At 44.4% G+C, this 23433-nt stretch overlaps 1 protein-coding gene across 2 annotated transcripts in view; it reads left to right on the forward strand.

The window, feature by feature from the left end:
- The first annotated feature begins 9449 nt into the window (after positions 1–9449).
- LOC126177017 (larval cuticle protein F1-like) overlaps positions 9450–23433 on the forward strand; it is a 134732-nt gene continuing 120748 nt past the window's right edge. Inside the window, exons 1-2 of one of the 2 annotated variants that reach the window (XM_049924245.1) lie at positions 9450–9474; positions 13873–14454. In XM_049924245.1, coding sequence (XP_049780202.1) covers positions 9460–9474; positions 13873–14316 — 459 coding nt within the window. In that variant the 5' untranslated portion in view covers positions 9450–9459 and the 3' untranslated portion in view covers positions 14317–14454. Of the gene's footprint in view, positions 9475–13872; positions 14455–23433 lie in introns of those variants that run through there. The other variant, XM_049924237.1, reaches the window with a different exon arrangement.

Here is a 23433-nt window from a genome sequence, read left to right on the forward strand (position 1 = left end):
ACTAATGTTTCTCAGTAATTGGCATTATTTAATTTTATGGATACCTTACAATTTAACTTTATCAATAAATAATGTCGTTATTAAGTATGATTTCAAGATTTATTCATTGTACCCATAGTTTAACAAAGACTTGAAACCTTAAGTAAATGTAATTAAATTACTTTTAGGTCGCTTAGTGGGACGAAAGAAGATCTGGTGTCGAGTATTCGGAAAGTTATGTTGAAGAGGAGGAGATAAGCCAATGGAGAGAGACGCAAAAAGGACAAAAGATTATTGTGGACGAGAGAGTTGAAAGAGATTGGCCTCAGCGAAGGCACTTCAGTCACACCGAGCTTAGGATTACAGTAATTAATACCATTGCGCCCAACTAGTTCAAGTTAAAAAAATTGCTTCTCAAAGTACCTTGCAATATTTGGGTCTGTTCATTAATTACTTTGCAGATAACTGTCTAAACGTACGGACGGAATGTTTTTTTTATGATGTGTGAAAAAATATGATTACAAAAAAGGTAGTTCTACTCAGATTACTTGTAATTACTGACAGTCATAAAATTCAAAAGAAATCATTGAGAAGCTGTCTTTACGGATTCTGTTCTTAGTTGAACTGACACATTGTTGAAGTGGATATCATGAATTTAGTGGCAGGGTGGCATCTTCATGGCGATTTCACGTTAAATACACTACTGGCCATTAAAATTGCTACACCACGAAGATGGCGTGCTACAGACGCGAAATTTAACCGACAGGAAGAAGATGCTGTGATTTGTAATGATTAGCTTTTCATAGTATTCACACAAGGTTGGCGCCGGTGGCGACACTTACAACGTGCTCACATGAGGAAAGTTTCCAACCGATTTCTCATACGCAAACAGCAGTTGACCGGCGTTTCCTGATGAAACGTCGTTGTGATGGCTCGTGTAAGGAGGAGAAATGCGTACCATCACGTTTCCGACTTTGATAAAGGTCGGATTGTAGCCTATCGCGATTGCTGTTTATCGTATGGCGACATTACTGCTCACGTTGGTGGAAATTCAATGACTATTAGCAGAATATGGAATCGTTGGGTTCAGGACGGTAATACGGAACGCCGTGCTGGATCCCAACGGCCTCGTATCACTAGCAGTCGAGATGACAGGCATCTTATCAACATGGCTGTAACGGATCGTGCAGCCACGTCTCGATCCCTGAGTCAACAGACCGGGGCCTTTGCAAGACAACAACCATCTGCAACCATCCACGACCGCATGTTGCAGGTGCTGTACGGGCCTTTCTGGATACAGAAAATGTTCGACTGCTGCCCTGGCCAGCACATTCTCCAGATCTCTGACCAATTGAAAACGTCTGGTCAATGGTGGCCGAGCAACTGGCTCGTCACAATACGCCAGTCACTGCTCTTGATGAACTGTGGTATCGTGTTGAAGCTGTATGGGTAGCTGTACCTGTACATGCCATCCAAGCTCTGTTTGACTCAATGCTCAGGCGTATCAAGGCCGTTATTACGGCCAGAGGTGGTTGTTCTGGGTACTGACTTCTCAGGATCTATGCACCCAAATTGCGTGAAAATGTAATCACATGTCAGTTCTAGTATAATGTATTTGTCCCATGAATACCCGTTTATCATCTGAATTTCTTCTTGGTGTAGCAATTTTAATGGCCAGTAGTGTAATCCTTCGTCATCTCATTACATCGACACTGTGTATTTGCCTAGTCATATGTTTTCTTCACAGCACAAGTGTACATCCAAAACGAACTTACTCGCTGTCTGCAACAGACTGAAACTCCTTGACTCTTTTAATAATAAATAACTTCTTTGACTAACTCAGTGCAGTCCTTTCTGTTATTACGGATTTGGCAATGGTAGTTGCAGAGGATAGCCAGGTGCCCTTCCGGTCGCCACCCCGAATCCCCAGGGCTGTTAGTAGTGTACCCCAGCTGTCTGCATCTAGTGGAAGCCATGAAATGGTGCGAACGTTTCCAAATGTGTGTGAGACGTGTAACTAAGGCGGAACGTGGGCACCGACCAGTATCCACCTAGTGGAATGTTGAAAACCGCCTAAGAATCATATCCAGGCTGGCTGGCATACCGACCCTCGTCGGTAATCGGCCAGGGGGATTCCACCCGGGGCCGGCGCGCCTACCCAGTCCAGGAAGCAGCGCATTAGCACTCTCGGCTACCCTGGCGCCTCTTTACTACTATACCATACATTTTTTGTATTTTATTTAAGCCTTTAAGAAAATTAATAAAAAAAGAAATAAAACTGCAACTTTGCACAGAACAAAACAATTACACAATTAGAATGTGACTTTCAATCTGCAGCAGAGTGTGCGCTGATATGAAACTTTCTGGCAGATTAAAACTGTGTGCCGGACCGAGGCAAATGTCCCGAGTTCGAGTCTCGGTCCGGCACACAGTTTTAGTCTGCCAGGAAGTTTCAATTACACAATTAGTTCGGCGCGTCACTATGGCGTGGTAACGTTAGAAAACATTCGCACATGTGTTAACTTATTTTAGACTGAATATTTTAAAAATTGGTAAGTCTATGGAATGAGTGTTGAATTAACTGAGACGTCATAAAACAACAACCGACTGATAAGTCTATGGAACTGAGTGCTGAATTAACTGAGACGTCATAAAACAACGACCGATATCAGACCTCCCATAAACAGATGAGCACATTACGAAGTAAGCTGAAGGGTACGAAAAAACTAAAGCTCTGCAGAATTGTACTGAAGTACCACACGCATTTATTCATCTCTGCTAATTCCCATAAGGCAACGATAGAAAATTTCTGTAGTTCTTTGTCAGATGAAGCCACTTAACTGTTACATAAATAACGGTTTGGGCACATCAGTGTCCCATTGTAGCGCTGGTGTGAGATAAGTTTCTGTCTTTATCGTGTGTTGTAGTTATTAGGTGTCTCTTGAGTACACAAATAAAAATCACTATCGTACTGGTAGAAAGAAAGCGGAGAAACGTAAGCGTCTAACTTTATAAAAAAATTTAGAGTTAAAATCCCACCAAAAGTGCCAATCATACTGTGGATAAATTTTATAAGGCATATTCAAGTGCTACAAAGCCAAAGTCTTTGACTTGGAGGTCATCTTGCTCGAATTTGGACTTCAATTGTGTTGGATGAATCACGAAAGAACACGAAAAAAGAAATAAAAGACACAATATCTATCAAAAACATTTGTCGCATACGCCGTGATGTTTAGCAAACAATCCTTTACAGTCTTCTCTTCTAGGACTGATGAAGCATACTCTGAAAACACAAACCGTCCCATCAGAAACACCGTCTAATAGTGTATCTAAAGACCGGAAATGTCCATTATGCACTCACAATAATAAAAGAGAAAATCGACATTAGCGTACTGCATGCTAAGTCTGTCTGCCTCGAAGATCCAGCAAAAGCTTATAAAAACTATGAAAATTGGGTACTTATAACAATTTATTGTTCAAAGAAATGTTTCTTGCATGTAATCAAGTTATTGAAATGTAGCTAATTGAATTATGAGCATAAAATAATCCTTATTTGTGACTGGGGAAATTTAGTAAAATTGGTGCACTACCAACCATTTCTTTTACTTGTTTCGTCCCCGGGTTAAATATTCAAAATTTTTCGCACTCGCGAGAAACCTGAAGAGCTACAAATATTATTTCAGCATCTGGAATATATTATCGCATAACTGTGTCCCTTTTTCTAAATAGGAGAGCGACGTAATTCTAAAAAGCACTAAGTTATTTTATCAATTCAACGAAAGTTCGTATCATAATTGGATCCACGAGTATTTCCTTTAGCCGATTTTCATGGATTTGGGGAAGGAAATTAGTGTCCAACGTCCCGTCGACAACGAGGTGATGAGAGACGGAGTTCAAGCTCGGATTAGGACAGGATGGGGAAGGAAATCTGCCTTGACCTTTCGGAGGGACCATCCCGGAATTTGCCTGGAGTGATTTAGGAAAATCACGGAAAAGCTAAATGAGGATGGTAGGAAGCGGATTTGAACCACTGTCTCCTGAATGCAAGTCCAATGTGGTAATCGCTGTTCGACATTGCTCGATATTTTTGTGCATAATTCTGTGTCTTAATTAAACTTCCTGGCGGATTAAAACTGTGTGCCGGACCGAGACTCGAACTCGGGACCTTTGCCTTTCGCGGGCAAGTGATCTACCAACTGAGCTACCCAAGCACGACTCACGCCCCTTCCTCACATCTTTACTTCTGCCAGTATCTCGCCTCCTACCTTCCAAACTTTACAGAAGTTCTCCTGCGAACCTTGCAGAACTAGCACTCCTGAAAGAAAGGCTATTGCGGAGACATGGCTTAGCCACAGCCTGGGGGATGTTTCCAGAATGAGAGCTTCTGTTAAGTTTGGAAGGTAAGGAGGCGAGTTACTGGCAGAAGTAAAGCTGTGAGGACGGGGCGTGAGTCGTGCTTGGGAAGCTCAGTTGGTAGAGCATATGCCCGCGAAAGGCAAAGGTCCCGAGTTCGAGTGTCGGTCCGGCACACAGTTTTAGTCTGCCAGGAAGTTTCATTTCAGCGCACACTCCGCTGCAGAGTGAAAATCTCATTCTCTCTCTTAATATTAACTATTTCCAGGGTCTTATTCTTGTTACGCAGTGCTAAGGTGCTACAATGAATGCAAGATTTATCAGTCAGGACGAAACGGCAATACTACACAAGGGCAAATGCTTTTGTGCCGGGATTGGCTGATTTACTTCGCACGTTTGCACAATTCTTTGTCGTATCATAGAAAGTATACAAATTTATCGTTAGCATGTAACGCACGAAGTTAATCTCTTAACGCCATAATGCGTCAAGAAATGCAACGTAATCTAAAATCGTGGCATACATTAAAACCAGGCAATTCATACTGCTCATGAGAATCGTGAAGTTCAATGTCCCATACGAACTAAAGACTCGAAATTTTGCAGGTATGCAATGGTATCTGGTTATCAAAATGGCAAAAGCTTAACATCTTTTTAAGTGCCAGAAAAATGGAAGAACGAACCATAGACAAATCACTCTTCGTTAGAGTGCTTCACAAAATCAGAAAAGACTATGCGAGAAAAGAGAGGATAAAATAAGGAGCTTGGTATCGAGAAATTAAAACTGCACAGCAGTGGTTAATAATGTCACAGGATACAGCTTGTAAGCCGCGATATTTCAGTAGGGAATAGTGATACGCTCAGAAAGTAATTACAGCGATATGAAGCATCATGAAATACGATATTCTAACGGACGCCTGAGCGATTCTCCCAAGCCTGCAGGCACAGTAACACCGACATCGTGTGCTTCCGCCGCAGACCGACATCGGCCGAAGACAACCAGTCTTTCCAAATCAGGAAGCCATTTCAGTGCAGCAAATCTCAACACGCCAACGTGCACGCCGAGCCAGGTGGCGCTGTGGTTAGCACACTGGGCTCGCATTCGGGAGGACGGCGGTTCAAACCCGCATCCGGCCATCCAGATTAAAGTTTTCCGTGATTTCGCCAAGTCGCACCAGGCAAATGCCGGGATGGCTCCTTTGAAAGGGCACAGCCGATTTGCTTCCTCATCCTTGACGCAATTCGAGCTTGTGTTCCGTCTCTAATGACCTCGATGTCGACGGGACGTTAAACCCAATCCTCCTTTCTGCCTTCCACTAACGTACAAACTTCGGACTTTGGTCGGTGGAATACAAATCGGCTGGTTTTCTTCGGTCGAATCGGGCGACGTTCTCTCAGGCGAAACACAAACTAAAGGAAACTTATAAGTTTAGTGGAAAGCATCGGAAGAATGAGAATTATCGAGGTGTCGGACTCTGTGGATCCGAAAGCGCTACTGTATTGAAAACCAGAAGCTCCACATTGCGGAATAATTATTTACAAAACGTATAATTAGATCCGTTTCATTCTACTGTCATTTCATTTCTTCAGCATTGCTTCTTCATTAAGCGAGAAGTACTTGCTACTCATGGGTAAATTAAAATTATTCATTAACAATTAAATGAGTCTATAAAATGAAGGCTGCAGAATATTTGCTAGCAAATTCAGTTATAAATCCTAGTCTGCTCTTTATAGGAGGATTAGTGTGAGATACTCTGCTGAGAAGTAATCTAGCAGAATTGGAGTTGACAAAAAATAAGAGGGTAACAAAATTTTCCGAACAATGTACAAAATAGAATGAATAAAAATAGTTATTATACGTTTACCACTAGCCTCTTTTCGGTTGAAATGCATTTTCTGAAGTTGATTTGCTTTTCCATGTCACCGCGAGCCATCTCATGTAATAGGCTCTTCTGCCTTGCATATCTGTAAATCTTTTCTGGTTGATGAATTCTTCTCGGGTTATCAGCCGAGTGGTGGCGTCGTATTGTCGCAGAGTTTCGATGAGTTTCGTACCCATCATCTTTTTGTTCTGGTTATTCCGTTAACTGAGGGAAGAGTACGCTGTATTCATCAAGTTCTTGTGCAGACACACTTAGGTCACTGACATACATTGGGCAACGTTTTAGCAGCAAATCCTACAAAGAACTCGTCTTTAAGCACAGAGGTTCTGGTCAATAGTTGACGATGGAGATCGGACGCGCAACGAGCAAGCTGTTGTCCGATGCTATCAGACGATCTCTGGCGATGGCATCTGGCGATCGATCTAGCTGGCAATACGAGCGTGCGGCGGGGCGGTTCCTTTCGTCCTTTTTAAGACGAACCTGCAACTACCTGTGAACATTGTCTCAGCTCATATTATCAGTAGGGAAGCCGAGCCAAACCTACTGTACTTCGACGTGAACCACGCTGCAATTAAAGTCACTAATCTACGTTTCGGGAGATAGTTTCAACACTAAATGAAAGGTTGGAAATTTCCGAAACTTAGGTGAACAGGATCACTACCAAGCCCGTGCTAGTCTTACCACAGTCACTCACAATCCGTTTCATTCACGTTAACAAGTTTATGGTGTTGCATTTCCCGAAAACGTAATAGTTACAAAAATACGGATTGTTTTTGATTGAGAACACTCGCCAAATATGAAGTCTGTTGACACCTAATGCAGTCGCAAGTATTTAGCCACCGACCTGCTCAATACGCCACGCGGTCTTTTCTCGTCACAAAATTCACTTAAAACTTCCGAAATTTCCACACACCCATCGGAATAATTATACCGTCACTTTACAACACTTTTGATGTATGAAACATTGCTAGATCCGGCAACTTATCATTTCCATCGGAACTACTACTACACACGTCCGAACTGTTTCATGGCTCTACTCCGACTCCTTTCTAGAATGCTTCTCTACCAGCAGAGAAAGGCGCGCGAAGAATATTGCTTTACCATTGGTCAGTTTACTCAACAGCCAATAGCAAAACAACATTCTCCCGCTTCAGTCCGCGCTTTTCATCAATAACCAATCGCAAAATAGTGAACCTAACGACTGCACTTTTTACCGACGTAATTATCTAACATTCTGAAGTTTTGTTTATGGATAAAATTATTTACTGTTATTATTTACACCTGAATTAACTTTCCCTTTACCATAAACTTATTTTACAAATCTATTCTACAAAAATCCCCTTTGTCCACATCCATACTTCTTCGAAATGTTCCCACACTAAATCCCACAACATAGCCCGTTAAACAATTATCTTCATATTAACCTTAAACCAGACTCACGCATCAATCATACTGCTAAAACACATTTATAACATTTTACCTACACAAAAAAACATAATAACAGTTTATGAAAATACTAGAACAGTTTATAAAAAACATTGTATTACTTTAGTGCACTCTAGTGGGCACAAACGAAACTAAATCAGTCCCCCTATCCAATATTGTCCACTGTCGGCTGATACATAAACCCAGGTCACGCTATTCGTCCACGAGACTCAGAGGGCCATAGACACGGGATCACAGGTAGATGCTGTGTTTCTTGACTTCCGCAAGGCATTCGATACAGTTCCCCACAGTCGTTTAATGAACAAAGTAGGAGAATATGGACTATCAGACCAATTGCGTGATTGGATTGAAAGGTTCCTAGATAACAGAACGCAGCATTTCCTTCTCAATGGAGAGAAGTCTTCCGAAGTAAGAGTGAATTCAGGTGTGCCGCAAGGGAGTGTCGTAGGACCGTTGCTATTCACAATATACATAAATGATCTTATGGATGACATCGGAAGTTCACAGAGGCTTTTGCGGATGATTCTGTGGTATATCGAGAGGTTGTAAGAATGGAAAATTGTACTGAAATGCAGGAGGATCTGCAGCGAATTGACGCATGGTGCAGGGAATGGCAATTGAATCTCAATGTAGACAAGTGTAATGTGCTGCGAATACATAGAAAGAAAGATCCCATATCATTTAGCTACAATATGAGAGGTCAGCAACTGGAAGCAGTTAATTCCATAAATTATCTGGGAGTACGCATTAGGAGTGATTTAAAATGGAATGACTATATAAAATTAATCGTCGATAAAGCAGATGCCAGAATGAGATTCATTGGAAGAATCCTAAGGAAAAGCGGTCCGGAAACAAGGGAAGTAGGTTACAGTACGCTTGTTCGCCCACTGCTTGAATACTGCTCAGCAGTGTGGGATCCGTAACAGATAGGGTTGATAGAACAGATAGAGAAGATCCAACGGAGAGCAGTGCGCTTCGTTACAGGATCATTTAGGAATCGCGAAAGCGTTACGGAGATGATAGATAAACCCCAGTGGAAGACTTTGTAGGAGAGACGCTCAGTAGCTCGGTACGGGCTTTTGTTAAAGTTTCGAGAACATACCCTCACCGAGGACTCAAGTAGTATATTGCTCCCTCCTACGTATATCTCGCGAAGAGACCATGAGGATATAATCAGAGAGATTAGAGCCTGCACAGAAACATACCGACAATCCTTCTTTCCACGAACAATACGAGACTGGAATAGAAGGGAGAACCGATAGAGGTATTCAATGTACCCTCCGCCAGACACCGTCAGGTGGCTTCCGGAGTATGGATGTAGATGTAGATGTAGATGTAGATACGTGCGCGTTCAGTCTCGCGTCACCATCTGTCACTATCCATCTCTGAGACACATCTCCCACTTAACCGCCTCCAAGGCAGGATCGGTATAACGCGCTACGCCTCAAGCGCTGCCATAGGCGTCATGGACGACTGTGCTTGTGCTGAGGAACTGCCTAAACAGCACATTTTACTGCAAATGTTTACTCATAAAATTTGTGTAGTCGCGTACTCTGTAATTTTTAACGCACCATGCTAAATAGCCACAGGTTATAAACTTAAGAGCAACGGAAGCCCGTAGGAATGTTGCGAGCGCCCCTGGCGGGGTGTGACGGGGGGACGGCGGCGTGCCGGTGACGGGGCGGCCGTTCGCACAGTGGAAGGCCACGGGCAGCCCCTGTCGCACCTTTCACGGCGCCCGCGTCGTATATAAGGACGTGGCCGCCGGTGTCACGGTACAGTTCATAGCAACAGCCCTGCCATGAAGGTCCTGCTGGTGAGTATCCACCATATTCACCGGAAGGGTTGCATAGCCACTAGCGCGTTCCGTTCCGGAATGGTCAATGCTTCACGACCAGTGACTAAGAGCGAGTTAGATCCTGTAGCCAAAAAAATAACTCTAGTACGTCCATTCACGAAATTATACAGGGTGTTACAAAAAGGTACGGCCAAACTATCAGGAAACATTCCTCGCACACAATTAAAGAAAAGATGTTAGGTGGACATGTGTCCGAAAACGCTTAATTTCCATGTTAGAGCTCATTTTAGTTTCGTCAGTATGTACTGTACTGCCTCGATTCACCGCCAGTTGGCCCAATTGAAGGAAGGTAATGTTGACTTCGGTGCTCGTGTTGACATGCGACTCATTGCTCTACAGTAATAGCATCAAGCACATCAGTACGTAGCATCAACAGGTTAGTGTTCATCACGAACGTGGTTTTGCAGTCAGTGCAATGTTGACAAATGCGCAGTTGGCAGATGCCCGTTTGATGTATCGATTAGCACGGGGCAATAGCCGTGGCGCGGTACGTTTGTATCGAGACAGATTTCCAGAACGAAGGTGTCCCGACAGGAAGACGTTCGAAGCAATTGATCGGCGTCTTAGGGAGCACGGAACATTCCAGCCTATGACTCGCGACTGGGGAAGACCTAGAACGACGAGGGCACCTGCAACGGACGAGGCAATTTTTCGTGCAGTTGACGATAACCCTAATGTCAGCGTCAGAGAAGTTGCTGCTGTACAAGGTAACGTTGACCACGTCACTGTATGGAGAGTGCTACGGGAGAATCAGTTGTTTCCGTACCATGTACAGCGTGTGCAGGCACTATCAGCCGCTGATTGGCCTCCACGGGTACACTTCTGCGAATGGTTCATCCAACATTGTGTCAATCCTCATTTCAGTGCAAATGTTCTCTTTACGGATGAGGCTTCATTCCAACGTGATCAAATTGTAAATATTCACAATCAACATGCGTGGGCTGACGAGAATCCGCACGCAACTGTGCAATCACGTCATCAACACAGATTTTCTGTGAACGTTTGGGCAGGCATTGTTGGTGATGTGTTTATTGGGCCCCATGTTCTTCCACCTACGCTCAATAGAACACGTTATCATGATTTCATACGGGATATTCTACCTGTGCTGCTAGAACATGTGCCTTTACAAGTACGACACAACATGCACGATGGAGCTCCTGCACATTTCAGTCGAAGCGTTCGTACGCTTCTCAACAACAGTTTCGGTGACCGATGGATTGGTAGAGGCGGACCAATTCCGTGGCCTCCACGCTCTCCTGACCTCAACCCTCTTGACATTCATTTATGGGGGCATTTGAAAGCTCTTGTCTACTCAACCCCGGTACCAAATTTAGAGACTCTTCGTGCTCGTATTGTGGACGGCTGTGATACAATACACCATTCTCCAGGGCTGCATCAGCGCATCAGGGATTCCATGCGACGGAGGGTGGATGCATGTATTCTCGCCAACGGAGGACATTTTGAACATTTCCTGTAACAAAGTGTTTGAAGTCACGCTGGTACGTTCTGTTGCTGTGTGTTTCCATTCCATGATTAATGTGATTTGAATAGAAGTAATAAAATGAGCTCTAACATGGAAAGTACGCGTTGCCGGACACATGTCCACATAACATATTTTCTTTTTCTAATAATTTCCGGGTATGCAGCCGGATCCCGTCGACATTCTGCCACGATATTTCGGCCCAGAGACGTCCGGCCATCATCAGGTGAGTACACAACTACTGAAGAGCCCAGGTGCAGTCGCGGTATTTATGCCGAATCGTGGCAGAATGTCGACGGGATCCGGCTGCATACCCGGAAATTATTAGAAGAAGAAATACGCCGGGAAAATTTCAGAAGTCACATATTTTCTTTCTTTGTGTGTGAGGAATGTTACCTGAAAGTTTGGCCGTACCTTTTTGTAACACCCTGTATAAGGTCTGATAGTAATATATCTACCAGCAGTGAATCCGAATACAGTACAGATCGAACACAAAATTCCCTGGCTCTGTTTTTCTGAAAATCTCAGCACGTAGTGGCATTCAGTAGTTAAATCGTTCTGGAATGACCATCTAGCAACATATAACTTCCAATCATCGTACATCGATATCCTCCAGCTGTATTTAAGATGTCGATTTTATTTTGGCAACTACTATCAACATTGAAACAAAGTCATCTTCAGGCCAATACACTTGTTGACGTCAACTGCGTGCGGCTGATACTAGAAGCCAGTGTGGAGATACGGACGTGCTCCGTGTGGAAGGTGGTTAGTCACGCAGTTGACGTCAACGAGTGTGTGGGCCTGAAGATTACGTTTATACAACGTTGAAACTAGTTGCCAAAATAAAATCGACATCTTAAATACAGCTGGAGGAATTTTCTTCATTTTTAATATAAATATAACTTCCAAAGTGCAACTGCAATGACTCTGTCCCATGGAAGTAACCTCTGTTTCCGAATTACCTCAGAGAGAATTCGAGGTTTAATTTCGTATCCTTACGTGACATATTGCTTTTCACGAAATCTTCCAAAACGTTGCTTACTTCAGGTGCATATCTGTTATTCTAGAAGCACCCTCTACACTTGTTTCGCCACTCAGTGCGTCCTGACACTTGCCATTAGCCGTCCAGTGAGAGAACTGCATGGCTTTCATCAGGGGCTGAGTTCTCACAGATTTTTTTTTTCAGCGATTTGTCCACATACCTAAGTCGTACTTCACCAAATGGATTATCGACACTGTCAGACGGGAATGGTTTTGAGGCTATCCTTATAAAGTTTTCGTCCCTTTGTAAAAAATAAGTTGAGTAAGAATTCCTAAAATATTCTACATCAACCATCATCGCTTGGTAGAGCGTGTCCTGCTGTGTTGTACCTTCGATACCTTCATGCCCGACAGACATGTGTACGGTGTTACCCTGTAATGGAATTTGTGCTGGTTACTACACTCCGGACATAATCACTGGATCACAAGATTTCACTGATTTAGTACCACATACACGCAAAATCTTTTTCTCTGCTACCATGCAAAACATTGCTAGTAAGAGATATCCAACATAGCTCAAACTTTGATCCAAAAGAAACAACAGTTTTTAAGTTACTTTTTATAGAAAGTTGCAGAAGAAATGGGCAACACGTCAACTTCACAACCATTGTGAGAGTTTGATTACAACGGAAACCGTCATTGCCGAAGAGAAAACATCTGTTTGTTCCCAAAATGAGATTTTCACTCTGCAGCGGAGTGTGCGCTGTTTGTTGCTAATGGTGCAAAGGCATAATCTGTAAGCTGTTTGTCGTCAGCCGCTTGTAGAAATATGGAACATGTTCTATGCTTACGTACTACGAAGTTCTTGGGAAACGACAGTTTCCTCTACAAAATTAAACATCGATTCCGCATACAGATATCTTGCGAAACTCGCCTCGCTCTACATCTACTTCAGCATCTACATGGATGCTCTGCAAATCACATTTAAGTGCCTGGCCGAGGGTTCATGGAACCGCCTTGACAATCCTCTATTATTCCAATCTCGTATAGCGCGCGGAAATAATGAACACCTATATCTTTCCGTACGAGCTCTGGTTTCCCTTATTTTATCGTGGTTATCGTTCCTCCCTATGTAGGTCGGTGTCCTCACAGCTTTACTTCTGGCAGTACCTCGTCTCCTTTGTTTCAGGAGTGCTAGTTCTGCAAGGTTCCCAGGAGAGCTTCTGTAAAGTTTGGAAGGTAGGAGACGAGGTACTGGCAGAAGTAAAGCTGTGAGGACGGTGCGTGAGTCGTGCTTGGGTAACTCAGTTGGTAGAGCACTTGCCCGCGAAAGGCAAAGGTGCCGATTCGAGTCTCGGCCCGGCATACAGTTTTAATCTGCCAGGAAGTCTCATATCAGCGCACACCCCGCTGCAGAGTGAAAATCTCATTCTGGAAACTCTACTAGTGTCTGAGAGTCAGCAGCGGCAGAAGAAGAGGAAAAGAAGAAGAAGATAATGAGGAAGGAAAATAATTAGAATATCAAAAATTATTGAAGAAGAATATACTATTACTCCCTATCAATGTAACCATAACGAATTTTGTGATCTGCCCATCATATTTTTAGTACATGGGGCACAATTGCAGTGCGTTATTGGTTCGGCACACTATGTGCTTTAACATGTCAGTTAGTTTAGAAAGTATGATCTGAAGATGGTTCTCAACAACTGAAACTGGTTGTCTAACTTCTTCTTTTTGTAGTAAGGCCAGGTAAATTTGTAGGGCACTATTACGCACCACACATCTCCTTAACTGATTCTTTCAGGTTTTACAAACAAATAACTACATAATGTCAAAAGACACTGAAAGAGCAAGGACCAAGTCAAAACGAATGAAGCACACTGGACTGTCTTCAGGTCCTGCTCGTCGCCGTCGTCGCTGTGGCCGTGGCCAGGCCCGGCTACCTGGGCGCCGCCCACGGCGTGGTCGCCGCTGCCCCCGCCTTGGTGGCCGCGCCCCATGCCGTCGTCGCCGCCCCCGCAGTCCACCCGGGCTACGCCGCCTACGGCCCCGCCCACATCGCCGTCGGCCCCGGCGGCTACGTGCAGGACACACACGACGTGGCCGCCGCCCGCGCCGCCCACCTGACCGCCGTCGCCCAGACGCAGGCCCGCGACGCCCACATCAACGGCGCCGCCGCCCACGCCGCTGCCGCCGCCCACGCTACCGCCGCCGCCCACGCCGCCCCCGCCGTCCTCGCCCACGCAGCGCCCGCCGTCGTCGCCGCCCCCGTGCTGGCCGGCGCCCACGGGCTGCTGGGAGCGCACGGACTCGGCCTGGCTCACGGCTACCACGGTTAGACTCGTCCCAGCAGCTGCCGTGTCATCGATTTCATCCCCATAATGACGAAGAACATGTGCACGTCAGACGAAATCACCCTCTTGTTGATCATTATACATCGTTGTAAATTGTAAATAAATATAAATTTTTGCATTTTACTTTGACTTGTCGGACTCTACATCTCACTATGCAAGCTGAGCTTTTTGCTTCTTTTCTAGTTTTTAACCCATCATAAAGGTTCCTCTATTGTCCTAATTTGGGGAACGTATTTTTTTTAACTTTCTAGCTGGATGTGCTTCCCGTCGACAAAGTGGTCAGTTAAAGTAACGGAGGGCAGTCACGAGCACCATCTGTCTGTGAAATCCGTGAACTTTATTATTCTGCTTGTTATCGCATTTTAACTGCTTGTCTATCGTATTTTCCAAGACGGAGCTGGGGACTAGCGTAGCAAATGCTCAGTGATTTGGAAATCCCTCTCAAACCTGACTGGCTGGTGTGCCAGACATACGTGAGAATCCGATTGTTGTCTGGGCCAGCTGCCTGGCTCGCAAGTTAACCTGTAGGAGGACGTCACGGTCAGTCAAGTCGCTACAGCTTTCCATATGAAGGATACATTTTCCTCTAAAAGTGAGTAATCATTTGCTGAAAGGGCAAACGAATTTTTGGTTAGGAAAGTTTTCTCCGAATTTTCCACTCCAGACCACAGTAATACCACTCTTAATGAGGATGGTTGGTCTGAATTCTCTTATATTGAGCAGACAGATAATGTTATTACTTTTCAAAAACTCCAGACTTGTGTCCTTTTAACAAATTGTAGACAAATAACAGAAATATAAATCAAAAGAATAAGTCTTTTATTTGCTTTTTAATGCTTGTACATGACTCCATTTTTTATTATGTTTGGAAAGGTAACTATAAAGAAAACGAGTGTAACAAGTTTATACAGGGTGATTCAAAAAGAATACCACAACTTTAAAAATGTGTATTTAATGAAAGAAACATAATATAACCTTCTGTTATTCATCATTACAAAGAGTATTTAAAAAGGTTTTTTTTCACTCAAAAACAAGTTCAGAGATGTTCAATATGGCCCCCTCCAGACACTCGAGCAATATCAACCCGATACTCCAACTCGTTCCACACTCTCTGTAGCATATCAGGCGTAACAGTTTGGATAGCTGCTGTTATTTCTCGTTTCAAATCATCAATGGTGGCTGGGAGAGGTGGCCGAAACACCATATCCTTAACATGACCCCATAAGAAAAAATCGCAGGGGGTAAGATCAGGGCTTCTTGGAGGCAAGTGATGAAGTGCTCTGTCTGGCGGCCGATCCATTGCCTCGGGTAGTTACGGACAGATAAGTGCCAATGTGGTGGCGCTCCATCCTGCTGAAATATGAATTGTTGTGCTTCCTGTTCGAGCTCTCTGCTAGCTCTGCGAGTCGATTTTCCTGGGCTGCGAACAAATGCTTGCTGGATGCGTGCTACATTTTCATCACTCGTTCTCGGCCGTCCAGAACTTTTCCCTTTGCACAAACACCCATTCTCTGTAAACTGTTTATACCAACGTTTAATACACCACTTATCAGGAGGTTTAACACCATACTTCGTTCGAAATGCACGCTGAACAACTGTCGTCGATTCACTTCTGCCGTACTCAATAACACAAAAAGCTTTCTGTTGGGCGGTCGCCATCTTAGCATCAACTGACGCTGACGCCTAGTCAACAGCGCCTCAAGCAAACAAATGTACAACTAAATGAAACTTTATAGCTCCCTTAATTCGCCGACAGATAGTGCTTAGCTCTGCCTTTTGTCGTTGCAGAGTTTTAAATTCCTAAAGTTGTGGTATTCTTTTTGAATCACCCTGTATTAGTCCTTTAAAGCGGTATTTTCCCACACCAAAGCGTCCTTCAGAACGTCCGCAAAAAATCTGCTGCAGCTATTTTGCACTTATTGAATGATTATTTGAAGGTCCTCCATGGTTTGCTTTTTTATGGGAAATTTGCCAGGACAGCATACGTTTCTAGGTAGTTCACCATGCTGGCTTAAGTCTAATATGAAAGGTATGTTTGATCAGACCATTGATGAATGACAAATGCACAATATAGCTAGGGTTGCTGGAATGATAAATGAAGTGATGCTGTGAATTTACGCAGCAGTCCTCTTGTAGAACTGATTTAACTTAACCGACAAAAATACTAAAGAATATATCGAGTATAGATTTAAGTGTCAGGAAGTCGTTTCTGAAAGTATTTGTATGGGGTGTAGCCATGTATGGAAGTGAAACGTGGACGATAAATAGTTTAGACAAGTAGAGAATGGAAGCTGTCGAAATGTGATGCGATAGATGAATGCTGAAGATTAGATGAGTAGATGACATAACTAATGAGGAGGTACTGAATAGAAGTGGGGAGAAGAGAAATTTGTGGCACAACTTGACTAGAAGAAGGGATCGGTTGGTAGGACATATTCTGAGGCATCAAGGGATCACCAATTTAGTATTGGAGGTCAGCGTGGAGGGTAAAAATCGTAAAGGGAGACCAAGAGAGGAATACACTAAACAGATTCAGAAGGATGTACAACGAGATGAAGAGGCTTGCACAGGATAGAGTAGCATGGAGAGCTGCATCAAACCAGTCTCTGGACTGAAGACCACAACATCTACATCTACATTTATACTCCGCAAGCCACCCAACGGTGTGTGGCGGAGGGCACTTTACGTGCCACTGTCATTACGTCCCTTTCCTGTTCCAGTCGCGTATGGTTCGCGGGAAGAACGACTGTCTGAAAGCCTCTGTGCGCGCTCTAATCTCTCTAATTTTACATTCGTGATCTCCTCGGGAGGTATAAGTAGGGGGAAGCAATATATTCGATACCTCATCCAGAAACGCACCCTCTCGAAACCTGGCGAGCAACCTACACCGCGATGCAGAGCGCCTCTCTTGCAGAGTCTGCCACTTGAGTTTGATAAACATCTCCGTAACGCTATCACGGTTACCAAATAACCCTGTGACGAAACGCGCCGCTCTTCTTTGGATCTTCTCTATCTCCTCCGTCAACCCGATCTGGTACGGATCCCACACTGATGAGCAATACTCAAGTATAGGTCGAACGAGTGTTTTGTAAGCCACCTCCTTTGTTGACGGACTACATTTTCTAAGGACTCTCCCAATGAATCTCAACCTGGTACCCGCCTTACCAACAATTAATTTTATATGATCATTCCACTTCAAATCGTTCCGCACGCATACTCCCAGATATTTTACAGAAGTAACTGCTACCAGTGTTTGTTCCGCTATCATATAATCATACAATAAAGGATCCTTCTTTCTATGTATTCGCAATACATTACATTTGTCTATATTAAGGGTCAGTTGCCACTCCCTGCACCAAGTGCCTATCCGCTGCAGATCTTCCTGCATTTCGCTACAATTTTCTAATGCTGCAACTTCTCTGTATACTACAGCATCATCCGCGAAAAGCCGCATGGAACTTCCGACACTATCTACTAGGTCATTTATATATATTGTGAAAAGCAATGGTCCCATAACACTCCCCTGTGGCACGCCAGAGGTTACTTTAATGTCTGTAGACGTCTCTCCGTTGATAACAACATGCTGTGTTCTGTTTGCTAAAAACTCTTCAATCCAGCCACACAGCTGGTCTGATATTCCGTAGGCTCTTACTTTGTTTATCAGGCGACAGTGCGGAACTGTATCGAACGCCTTCCGGAAGTCAAGAAAAATAGCATCTACCTGGGAGCCTGTATCTAATATTTTCTGGGTCTCATGAACAAATAAAGCGAGTTGGGTTTCACACGATCGCTGTTTCCGGAATCCATGTTGATTCCTACATAGTAGATTCTGAGTTTCCAAAAACGACATGATACTCGAGCAAAGGACATGTTCTAAAATTCTACAACAGATCGACGTCAGAGATATAGGTCTATAGTTTTGCGCATCTGCTCGACGACCCTTCTTGAAGACTGGGACTACCTGTGCTCTTTTCCAATCATTTGGAACCTTCTGTTCCTCTAGAGACTTGCGGTACACGGCTGTTAGAAGGGGGGCAAGTTCTTTCGCGTACTCTGTGTAGAATCGAATTGGTATCCCGTCAGGTCCAGTGGACTTTCCTCTGTTGAGTGATTCCAGTTGCTTTTCTATTCCTTGGACACTTATTTCCATGTCAGCCATTTTTTCGTTGGTGCGAGGATTTAGAGAAGGAACTGCAGTGCGGTCTTCCTCTGTGAAACAGCTTTGGAAAAAGGTGTTTAGTATTTCAGCTTTACGCTTGTCATCATCTGTTTCAATGCCATCATCATCCCGGAGTGTCTGGACATGATGTTTCGAGCCACTTACTGATTTAACGTAAGACCAGAACTTCCTAGGATTTTCTGTCAAGTCGGTACCTAGTATTTTACTTTCGAATTCACTGAACGCTTCACGCATAGCCCTTCTTACGCTAACTTTGACATCGTTTAGCTTCTGTTTGTCTGAGAGGTTTTGGCTGCGTTTAAACTTGGAGTGAAGCTCTCTTTGCTTTCGCAGTAGTTTCCTAACTTTGTTGTTGTACCACGGTGGGTTTTTCCCGTCCCTCACAGTTTTACTCGGCACGTACCTGTCTAAAACGCATTTTACGATTGCCTTGAACTTTTTCCATAAACACTCAACATTGTCAGTGTCGGAACAGAAATTTTCGTTTTGATCTGTTAGGTAGTCTGAAATCTGCCTTCTATTACTCTTGCTAAACAGATAAACCTTCCTCCCTTTTTTTATATTCCTATTAACTTCCATATTCAGGGATGCTGCAACGGCCTTATGATCACTGATTCCCTGTTCTGCGCTTACAGAGTCGAAAAGTTCGGGTCTGTTTGTTATCAGTAGGTCCAAGATGTTATCTCCACGAGTCGGTTCTCTGTTTAATTGCTCGAAGTAATTTTCGGATAGTGCACTCAGTATAATGTCACTCGATGCTCTGTCCCTACCGCCCGTCCTAAACATCTGAGTGTCCCAGTCTATATCTGGTAAATTGAAATCTCCACCTAAGACCATAACATGCTGAGAAAATTTATGTGAAATGTATTCCAAATTTTCTCTCAGTTGTTCTGCCACTAATGCTGCTGAGTCGGGGGGTCGGTAAAAGGAGCCAACTATTAACCTAGTTCGGTTGTTGAGTGTAACCTCCACCCATAATAATTCACAGGAACTATCCACTTCTACTTCACTACAGGATAAACTACTACTAACAGCGACGAACACTCCACCACCGGTTGCATGCAATCTATCCTTTCTAAACACCGTCTGTGCCTTTGTAAAAATTTCGGCAGAATTTATCTCTGGCTTCAGCCAGCTTTCTGTACCTATAACGATTTCAGCTTCGGTGCTTTCTATCAGCGCTTGAAGTTCCGGTACTTTACCAACGCAGCTTCGACAGTTTACAATTACAATACCGATTGCTGCTTGGTCCCTGCATGTCCTGACTTTGCCCCGCACCCGTTGAGGCTGTTGCCCTTTCTGCACTTGCCCGAGGCCATCTAACCTAAAAAACCGCCCAGCCCACGCCACACAACCCCTGCTACCCGTGTAGCCGCTTGTTGCGTGTAGTGGACTCCTGACCTATCCAGCGGAACCCGAAACCCCACCACCCTATGGCGCAAGTCGAGGAATCTGCAGCCCACATGGTCGCAGAACCGTCTCAGCCTCTGATTCAGACCCTCCACTCGGCTCTGTACCAAAGGTCCGCAGTCAGTCCTGTCGACGATGCTGCAGATGGTGAGCTCTGCTTTCATCCCGCTAGCGAGACTGGCAGTCTTCACCAAATCAGATAGCCGCCGGAAGCCAGAGAGGATTTCCTCCGATCCATAGCGACACACATCATTGGTGCCGACATGAGCGACCACCTGCAGATGGGTGCACCCTGTACCCTTCATGGCATCCGGAAGGACCCTTTCCACATCTGGAATGTCTCCCCCCGGTATGCACACGGAGTGCACTTTGGTTTTCTTCCCCTCCCTTGCTGCCATATCCCTAAGGGGCCCCATTACGCGCCTGACGTTGGAGCTCCCAACTACCAGTAAGCCCACCCTCTGCGACTGCCCGGATCTTGCAGACTGAGGGGCAACCTCTGGAACAGGACAAGCAGCCATGTCAGGCTGAAGATCAGTATCAGCCTGAGACAGAGCCTGAAACCGGTTCGTCAGACAAACTGGAGAGGCCTTCCGTTCAGCCCTCCGGAATGTCTTTCGCCCCCTGCCACACCTTGAGACGACCTCCCACTCTACCACAGGTGAGGGATCAGCCTCAATGCGGGCAGTATTCCGGGCAACCACAGTCGTAGTCCGATCGGGGGATGCGTGGGACGAGCTGGCCGTCCCCGACAAACCCCCATCCGGACCCCCACAGTGATGCCCATTGGCAACAGCCTCAAGCTGTGTGACCGAAGCCAACACTGACTGAAGCTGGGAGCGAAGGGATGCCAACTCAGCCTGCATCCGAACACAGCAGTTGCAGTCCCTATCCATGCTAAAAACTGTTGTGCAAAGAACGTCTGAACTAATCTACAGAGAGCACAAACAAAACGACACAAAATTGAAACGGTTATTAAAATACAAGATTGCCTAGTAAATGCAGTAATGCTACCACTTGTGCACTGCTGACACACTGCTCGGCGGCGGAAGGAGACTACGCGATTTAACACTATTCGAGTACTAAAACGTGATGCTACAACTCTCAAATACTATAATACGCCCAAAATTTATGAATTAAACAATGCGAGTACCAAAAACACGCAATGAAATTAAGAATTAAACTATGTAACAAATGAGTGAGCTAGGAGTATACGACTTGCTGCTGCAGCTGCTTATCCAACGGCGGCAGGGAGCACACTGACTGTGACCAACCGACACTGGCCGTTCAAAACAAAACAAAACAAAAACAAATGACAGACGACTACGCGAATTTACACTATTCAGGTACTAAAACGCGATGCTACAACTCTCAAATACTATAATACGCCCGAAATTTATGAATTAAACAATGCAAGTACCAAAAACACGCAAAGAAATTAAGAATTAAACTATGTAACAAATGAGTGAGCTAGGAGTATACGACTTGCTGCTGCAGCTGCTTATCCAACGGCGGCAGGGAGCACACTGACTGTGACCAACCGACACTGGCCGTTCAAAACAAAAACAAATGACAGACGACTACGCGAATTTACACTATTCAGGTACTAAAACGCGATGCTACAACTCTCAAATACTATAATACGCCCGAAATTTATGAATTAAACAATGCAAGTACCAAAAACACGCAAAGAAATTAAGAATTAAACTATGTAACAAATGAGTGAGCTAGGAGTATACGACTTGCTGCTGCAGCTGCTTATCCAACGGCGGCAGGGAGCACACAACAACAACAACAATGAAATTGCCTACATTCACCAACAATTATCTTGGTGTCAACATTCTTTGCAGAATATTTATTACAAGATAGTCATCTCAGTATTGCTTACATTTATTATATTCATCTAATGGCTTCGGGGGTCTGATATTTTTTCCCTCCAAGTACACATTCAGCGTCATAACAGTAAAAGTTGCACACAATAACGCAGGATTTACTATGCGTTGTTGTGCTATGAACTAACAGTGGACAGTATTGTCAACTACACTGATGCGCCACAGAAAGTGGTATAGGCATACGCATTCAAATACAGAGATATGCAAACAGGCAGAATACGGCCCTGCGGTCGGCAACGCCTGTGTAAGGCAACAAGGGTTCGACGCAGTTGTTAGACCGTTTACTGCTGCTACAATGGCAGGTTATCAAGATTTAAGTGAGTTTGAAGGTGATGTTATGGTCGGCGCATGAGCGACAGGACATAGCATCTCCGAGGTAGCAATGTGGTAGGGATTTTCCCGTACGACCATTTCACGAGTGTACCGTGAATATCAGGAATCAGGTAAAATATCAAATCTCCGACATCGATGTGGCGGGAAAAAGATACTGGAAGAACGTGACCAACGACGACTGAAGAGAAAAGTTCAATGTGACAGAAATGCTACCCTTCAGCAAATTGTTGCAAATGTTAATGCTGGGCCATCAACAAGTGTCAGCGTGCAATCTTTCAACGAAACATCATTGATATAGCCTTTCGGAGTCGAAGGCTCCCTCGTGTACCCTTGATTACGGCACGACACAAAGCTTTACGCCTAAACTGGGCCCTTCAACACCGACATTGGACTGTCGATGACTGGAAACATGTTGCCTGGTCGGACGAGTCTCGTTTCAAATTGCATCGAGCGTTGGACGTGTACCGGTATGGAGACAAGCTCATGTAACCATGGACCGTGCATGTCACCAGGGGACTGTTGAAACTGGTGGAGGCTCCGTAAGGGTGAGAAGCGTGTGCATTTGGAGTGATATGGGACCTCTTATACGTCTAGATACGACTCTGACAGGTGACACTTAGGTAAGCATCATGTGTGATCATCTGCATCCATTCATGTCCATTGTGCATTCCGACGGACTTGAGTAATTCCAGCAGGACAAGGCGACACCCCAAAAGTCTAGAATTATTACAGAGTGGCTCCAGGAACAGTCTTCTGAGTTTAAACACTTCCGCTGGCCACCATACTCCCCAAACATGTACGTTACTGAGCATATCTGGGATGCCTTGCAACGTGCTGCTCAGAAGAGATCTCCACCCTCTCCTACTCTTACGGATTTATGGACAGCCCTGCAGGATTCATGGTGTCAGTTCCCTCCAGCACTACCTCAGACATTAGTCGAGTCTATACGACGTCGTGTTGCGGCACTTCAGCGTGCTCGCTGGGGCCCTACACGATATTAAGCAGGTGTACCAGTTTCCTTGGCTCTTCAGTGTATAATGCAGTGTTGTGCTCTGCACTAACAGGCGCCAAAATACATTGTCAAATCAATAACAGGTTAAGACTGAGTATTTCGTTGAAATGGCAGATGTCCCGTACATTTGTCGTTTTAACAAAATACGAAAGGAATTAACAGCAATTTAAACTTACTTGCGGTAATAATAATGCTGTCCTTTTAACGTAGAATGTTAGGCCTACCCTTACGATTTCATAATAACTGAAAACCAGAAAATCATAAGAAATATGATA

Source organism: Schistocerca cancellata, chromosome 3 (assembly GCF_023864275.1).
Source record: "Schistocerca cancellata isolate TAMUIC-IGC-003103 chromosome 3, iqSchCanc2.1, whole genome shotgun sequence".
NCBI lineage: Eukaryota > Metazoa > Arthropoda > Insecta > Orthoptera > Acrididae > Schistocerca > Schistocerca cancellata.